The 7,939-nt window shown below is 43.3% G+C and overlaps 1 protein-coding gene across 1 annotated transcript; it reads left to right on the top strand.

The window, feature by feature from the left end:
- Window positions 1-4,426: 4,426 nt before the first annotated feature.
- LOC119356172 (histone H4) lies at window positions 4,427-4,979 on the top strand. Its single transcript, XM_037623100.1, has one exon. It carries the CDS (start codon window positions 4,504-4,506, stop codon window positions 4,813-4,815), a length of 312 nt encoding a protein of 103 aa, XP_037478997.1. The 5' UTR covers window positions 4,427-4,503; the 3' UTR covers window positions 4,816-4,979.
- The last annotated feature ends 2,960 nt before the right edge of the window (window positions 4,980-7,939 follow it).

Raw genomic sequence — 7,939 nt, forward strand, 5'->3', positions numbered from 1 at the left:
GTTGCGGCCACTGAAAAGGTCTTCACGAGGGTTTCTCTCTTCATATTTGCTGGGTGTTGTCGATGGCTCGTACTGGTGACATTTTGATAACTCACAAATATAGGAGATCGTTTGTAGCCTTTTCAATAAGTGTCGAACCCAACGAGGAGCTAAAAGGTAAAATTAATATTCTCTCAAGTTCTATAGACCACCGGTACAACTCTACACACACCAATGTTTTCTTTACCTAGAACAAGAAATAAAACTAACTGCGCAAAAGAACAAGAAATAAAACTAGTTTGCAAGAACTAGAAGTACTTTGCAAGATAATAAAAGTTAATTGTCTTATTAGAGAGTTTTTTTAGAACAATGAGAAGGATTGTCCATAGGCAATTGAATATGACACGTGTGATAATTATCATATGCATGAGGGAGAGTCATAAGCTAACACACTTTCTGTACTTGGATCACATGAATTTACGATTTGAACTCCAATAAGCATCTACAGCTACTAAAGATCATTAAGGCAAAACTCAATCACATCATTAAGTGTAAAGTCCCCTTTAATCCCATATGCAACAAGCCACTTACTCAGGCTTAAACCTCCGTCACTCTTGCAACCCACTATAAGCAAATTATGAACATACTGCAACACCCTACAGCGATAATTCATCCACTTGTGCGTGGGACGGAGGGCACCATAGGACAACACCATATTAATACACAACTCATATCAATCACACCATACCATAATTAATCCGTAGGACAAAAGGGGTCTACTCAAACATCGTAGAGGTGCAACACATCATTTGATAAATATGTATAGCATAAAGCACCATGTTCAAGTAGATATTACAACGGAAAAATAGAGGTTACACTGCTGCATAGAGGGGGGAGTCATTGTTGACGCTGGCGAAGTTGTTGATGCAGATCGCCGTCAAGATGGTTCCCCTAGTAGCGCTACGATGCCACCGAGAGAGATGGGGGAGAGAGCCCCCCTCCTTCTTCTTGCTTGGCCCCTCTACATTGGATCTCTCTCTATATATATATATATTTTTTTCTTCTCATTTCATGTCCATATTTTCTGGTTGAACACGGGTTCTTAAATATCAGGAGATCCGAAACTTCGGTCGGCCTAAAATTTTAACATGATTTCCCCCGGATATTAGGTTCCTTGCGCCCGAAGGACAACTCCAACCGACCTCTGAGGAAGCCACAAGTTCTCTTGATATGGATTTTCTGCGAAACAAAAAATATGAACAAACAGGAACCAACACCGGGCACTAGATTAATATTTTAGTCAAAGAAAATCATAAAAAATGTTGCTAAAGGGATGTGGAAGTAGTAGGATAATGGCATGAAAAAATAAAAAAAATCATAGATACGTCGGAGACGTGTCACATTGCATTATGCAGCCGAAAGGCTTCTTAGTGGGTTTGGGGGGCTCTAATTCCAGTCAATTTGCCTTCTTGCCTTCGACCATGTGATGCGAACTATGGATGATGGCTTGATGAGCGTACGGTTGTGTATCGTCGGCCGTGGGATTTCTAGCCAAACGCATGTAGCTGCTATGATCATGAAAAATGATGGCAACAAGACAACACATGATTGACTCCGATTTGGCGGTGCTCCTTGAGTACTTGGTTTCGATCTCCGAGGTGTGACCATAGGTCTGATGCGAGTTGGTTATACGTGACAGTGGCAATGTTCTTGTGTTGGTACCTTATTGAAGGCATTGCTTGGATATATTGTGACTTTTTGGTAAGGCATCGGACGCGAAACTATTCCAGATTTAGTGTGTTGCTGCCGAATTTATAATACAGGTGCATTTGATACATCATACATGCCCATTTCAAATAGGTTCATCACATACACGCATGGCTATACATATGAGGGTGAAACATTATCGGTATCGTCATAGAAACAACTAATGAAAAAGCAATATATGGTAAATAGGCCTCACTTGAGACAATATACATAATACATCCAAGTCACATTACACTACATCCATTACATAGCCAAAACATGGCGAGTCTGAGTACATGCAACAACTCGAATGCCTAGAGAGGCTAGAACGTAAAAGCAAACCGGTCCCCATTCCAGAGGTCTCGGTATGTTGCTTAGGATCTCCTATCTACTCGTCGTCGTAGTAATCCAGGTAGTAGGCACTGAAAGTGTCATCATAGCAGTAATTCTCTGCATTTATGATTATAGCAAGGGAGAATACATGACATACTCAGAAACGATCACACGGATTTATACTATTGATGCAACATAACTTGTGTTTTTAGATAAGAAGAGGAAGCACATAACAACAAAGGAAACGTACATCGTCTACTCTGTGCACCTACCTACGCAAACATAACATTACCTTGTCTTCCCGTCGCATCCTCATGAGGAAGAACCCACAAGGCACTACAGGGTTAAGCAAGTTCTAATTATTAAGGTCAAAGTTGTACTATGATCAAGTTTTCCCGACCGAGCACTGACCAGGCCGTCTACCCGGTAAGTTTAGGGCACACAACTATGGCGGCCCATGTGGTGGCGATAATTCAAAACAGTGCACAAGCTCATTTACACCCAGTGAACAGTAATTTCAAAAATAAGTAAAAAAAACTTGAAAATTTTAGGCATTGAGGATGCTTCATGTGTGCAAGGTGCCTGCAAAATTTTATGGCGTTTGAACATCTGAGGAGTGCGTAAAAAATCCGCTCTAAGTAATGTTCCTTTCCATAGATTCTCATACACCAATCTCCTCAAATGTCCAAATACGACAAAAATTTGCAGGTACCTGGCGCACACGAGCATCCTCGATGCCTAATTTTTTCATTGTTTATGACTTTTTTTTACTACTTTTGAATTTATTGTTACCATCGGGTGTAGATGAACCTGCATGCAGAATCCCCGCTCTCATGTGGTGAATCCTATATGCCAACAAATAGTAGTGGCTTCGCTAAGAGTAAGCCTACCGACTCTTCTAGTTGGGTCGACCCATTTTTAGGCTCCACTATTTCTTCACCGGAGGATCGCGGTTTGGGAACCTATTAGAGGGTTTCTTACCGGTTTTAGAAACATTCTAGGAAGTCTCTGAATTTATTTTTTCTTTGTTGTTTTATTTATTGGGTTTATTTTTTTCATTTATTTTTCTTCTATTATGTGTATTATAAAAAAATAACAGAGCATTAAAAAAATGTTCATCATACATTCGAAATGTTCACCATATTATATTATAAAAAGTCATCTTGCATTATAAAAATGTTCATCTTATATTAAGAAAATGTTCGACTTATATTAGAAACATGTTCAACGCGTATTTAAAAATTGTTCAGTGTATACATAGAAGTTCACTGTATTTAAAGAAAAAGTTTACATATACCACAATAACAACTAGTGTATAAATTGTTCACCGTATAATAAAAAATGTTTAACAAATATTACAAGAACGTTCAAAATAAAAGCTGACAAAAAACTAGGGAGCTACAATGAACCAGATGCTACAGTGCTACTGTGTCGGACCACTATGGCGTATTCGGCGCTACAGTAAACCAATCAGCTATAGTGCCTTTCATTCTCTATTGTGGCGTTTTCTATGGACGTAGAGTTTCTGAGCCCAAACTAAAATGAGCTTGGGTGAACAGTAAAATCTGATTTTTTTGTAAAAAATAAAAAAATTCTGAACTTTTTTTTTGGTACAAACATTGACAAAATCTTTATGTGCTCACAAAATTTCATCTTTAAATCGCATTTTTGAAAGCCGTGGCTAAAAAATGATACTCCAAAAATAACTCGCTATGTCCAAAATGACCGTCCCAGTTGGTACACGTCCTGTGGAAAGACTCGACAATTCTTTTTTTACCCCGTCGGAAAAGAAAAATGGGTGCTGAAGGATGTGAACCTACTAGCTTTTCTTCCTTCTTCCTTGCATATTTGTCATTTGTTCAATGTAGTTTCAAGGAGTCAGCTCATTGTAATGATTATTTTATAGTTTTTCAAATGATTAATTGCTGTTTTTACATTAATATGGTCAAATTTCAGAAAATATGACTTAACACAATTCTAATATTATGCGAAGTAAAAAACGAAAGGAAATACAACAATACGACTCGCGGTGTGCAGTCTTCTTTTCTCTGAATGCATTTTCTTGTTGAGGCACTTTTCTCTTGAATGCTGAGAGGACCGCCAGGACGACCTCCAATCACTCCTGGCCCAAATCATCGTAGCACTGGCGGCCCACATTTCTCTAAAAAAATGCTTATGCCCACACCTCCGCCACGTCACCGATCCGCACCACCAGCCTCCCACCGCATCCCGCCTTCCGATCGCAATCCAACGGCCGAACTCCAGCATCCCACGGATCGACCCAGCAGAGAGCAGAGACCTCCCGCCTCCAACTCCCGAAAATTTCGGGGCTTCCCTCGCAACCCCACCCCATATAAAGCCGTCACCTCCGATTCCCCAATCCATCCCAAGCTTCAACATCCACACGAGTCCTTCTTCTCTCAAACAAAAACAAATCCAGCGACGATGTCTGGGCGCGGCAAGGGCGGCAAGGGGCTGGGAAAGGGCGGCGCCAAGCGCCACCGGAAGGTCCTCCGCGACAACATCCAGGGCATCACCAAGCCGGCGATCCGGAGGCTGGCCAGGAGGGGCGGCGTGAAGCGCATCTCCGGCCTCATCTACGAGGAGACCCGCGGCGTCCTCAAGATCTTCCTCGAGAACGTCATACGCGACGCCGTCACCTACACCGAGCACGCCCGCCGCAAGACCGTCACCGCCATGGACGTCGTCTACGCGCTCAAGCGCCAGGGCCGCACCCTCTACGGCTTCGGAGGCTAGATCTGCAGTGGAGCAGCTTCCTCGTTTGCTCTGTGTGATATGTGCTGTGCTGGATGGATTTACCGATCTGGTGTGCGTCGTTGTATTCTGTCTTTGGGTTGAGTAGGCTGTGTAATACCTTGTTCTGTTCAATGCAATCCGTTCGATTCTGAATCCTGACGAAATGCTTCACTGTTGAATTGTGATTTGTTTTCTCTAAGATCGACTGATTTGATCTGTTTGGGCAGTACAGCTACAGTGAATCAGTCTTTTATTTCTTGACACTCGTTGCTTCCCAGATTAGATTGTGCTGCTACTGAATCTGGCTTTCATCTGTTCAAGTATTTGACGCTAGTTGCTTCTCGGTTTAGATCCCATATCTGTACCAAATCATCCTTCTATCTGGCGCTAGCTGCAATATGTGGAGATGGAATTCTTCCGCTCAGGCTTACAGTGTCCAATGTTTTGGTTTGGCACCACTGTGGAATGATCTTCGAATATTTCTGTTGCTTTCAGTGGTATGAATACTCAAATATGGCTTCTGTTCCTGAACGCTACATCAATCCTTTGGAGCTACTGTCAGCGTGGATGTACTACTGAGGCTCTTCACTGAACATATTTCTTTGTCCTAATTGTACTATTCCTTCGAGGAATGAGCACTAGGAATTTTATATTCTTTTCAAGAATCTTGTTCCTCACTGTGATATACAGTGCAACCAAGTCATAGGTTGTTTCTATGTTCTTTTTGAGAAACTTTGTAGACTCTATAGAGCAGGAATTGTGTGACTCGGTTCCTTAGGATGTGTTTGGTTTGAGAACGAAGTGGAACGGAATGTCATGGTTCCATTCCACTAGCACGGGTCGGTTCCGTCTTTGTGTTTGGTACGAGCAATTCTGAAGAATGGAACGGTTACATGTTGGTGTTTGGTTCGAGAGATGGAATGGAATGGAATTGTTCATCTCACTTGATTAGATTGACTCACACTGAATCAGATTTTGATAGAAAAACTAATGAATGTAGTGAACACTTTGATTATATCGATTAAGAGGTACATATAGACGCTGCAATACAGGTACACAAGATCAAAGAACAAGAATATATTCTAATCAGAGAGCAGAAAAGATCATATCACGCACCACACACACCAACGTACAGAAAAGATCAGATCAGGCACCACTCCTAGAAACAACTCCCTGTCGACAGCGATAGTCTGCACCATGGCGGTCGAGTTCGCGAGGCTGCACTTCAAGCGCCTTCAGAAATAACAAATTTGTGAAGAGGCAAAGGAAGGAGGAGCCGCCGCCAGCAGGTGAGGCCGGGAGGCCGCCGCCGGCAAGCCACGAGCCACTGCTCCACTCCTTCTTAGCCGCTGCCCGCAGCAAGCAGTTATAGTCGCTCAGATGTGTCCGCGACGGGACGGCCGCTCCTCGTTCTTTGCCTGGATGTGTGCGCGACGGGATGGCCAGCTGTGAGGAAGAAAGACGAGCGGGAGGAGAGGCGACGGGGAGATGAGGGGCAGCCGGCGCTGGGTCGGGGGAGTGGGCGGCGCTGAGATTTGGAGGGTGCGTGCGAGTTGGGGAGGAGGAAGGGACGCAGGTTCCGCTCGTTCCACGTGGTCCGCTCGAATCGGAGGTATGGATTGGTTCCGCAAATACAAGGAATATTCGTTCGGTGGGAACGGGCTGATTCCATTCCAGCGATGTACCAAACGCCGGAACGAGGCCGAGGTACGGGTCCAACCCATGCCATTCCACTTGATGATTGAAACCAAACGCCGGAACGAGATCTTCACTGATCAAGCTACACAAATGCAATAGGTGATAAACTTTTTTATTTATGTATTTCATGTCACCAAGAGAAAGCAATAAAATATGTCATGCAATGGATTATCACTGGATTTTTGTTATCTATAGCAGCGTTACGAAGCTCGGGTGCATCTGCACCCGCATGTATAGTAAATTCAAAACAAAAACCAAATAGATTAGTCTGAAGTTTATACACATGAAGATGAGAGGCTTTTTCTGGGTGTTTGCAAATTTTGGCGTTGAGATGACATCTGTGGAACTCGGTAAAAAAATAAAAAATCAAAGCTCCATAAATGCCGAAAGCTGCAAAAAAAATCGAGCTCCAATTTTGCTTTTTCTTTGTAGTGAGATTCCCGCGTGTCATGTCAGCATGAAAATTTGCACGCACCTAAAAGAGTCTTATCTTTGGTGTGTAAAAATTTCATTTAAAAAAAATTGTTTAGTATTTTACTTGTATTTACTGTTCATTCATGAGCATTTGAGCTCGGGGTCAAAAATGTATTCCCATCACCTCTTAGTGTGATCTCTGCCATTTAATATTACGGGAACACAAAATAGTGTTATGGTTAAGTTTAAACAAAAGAAATGAGTGAATAGTGCACATACAACTAAAGTTGCTTGCCTGCTTTTCGCAGGGTGGACTTACAATTGTAGTTGCGTCAGTGTGCGGACGATGGACATGCCACTATAGTTGTATGCGGCTACCTGACATGCAACTGTCTTACTGTCATCTCGCACGGCCATCGGGCGTACATAGTTGCATTTGGCGTGGAGAAAGGCAAAAATCAAAACACACAAAAAATTAGAAAACATAACATCAATGAAACAAACACTACAAAAAAAGCATATACAAAGAAGGACTCAAAAGAGAAAACCCACATAGATCTCCATGTAAGATCTAGCAGATATAATATCAATCGAGATTTGATTAAGTCTATGTCAATTGAGATTTAGCAAAACCGTATAGCTTGTTGTGAAAAAATAGCGCACTTCCCCGCAAAGTACGCCGGCGTCGAGATCACCCTCCTCCGCCCCGAAGAAACCGACAATCGCGCCACCACCCGCTACGATCGCCTAGTCGAGCTCGAGGCCAAGAACTACCCCCTCGAGCTTTGGCACCCGCAGGGAGCAAACTTTGTGTTCGGCCACTTTGGGGTGCTTTCCTGCGTCGACAACAACTGCCTCAACGTCGGGGACTTCACGGTGATGCGGGCCTTCCTCCGCGTGGAAGGAGACCACGTCACGCCGGAGGGATGCATCCTCCGTCTTCCGCCCGCTCAAGTCGTCGACGTCAAGCTCCGGGTTGTCAAAACCTGGGCGATCTTCGACGACCAACCGG

The sequence above is a fragment of the Triticum dicoccoides genome, chromosome 2A, assembly GCF_002162155.2.
Source record: "Triticum dicoccoides isolate Atlit2015 ecotype Zavitan chromosome 2A, WEW_v2.0, whole genome shotgun sequence".
Taxonomy (NCBI): domain Eukaryota; kingdom Viridiplantae; phylum Streptophyta; class Magnoliopsida; order Poales; family Poaceae; genus Triticum; species Triticum dicoccoides.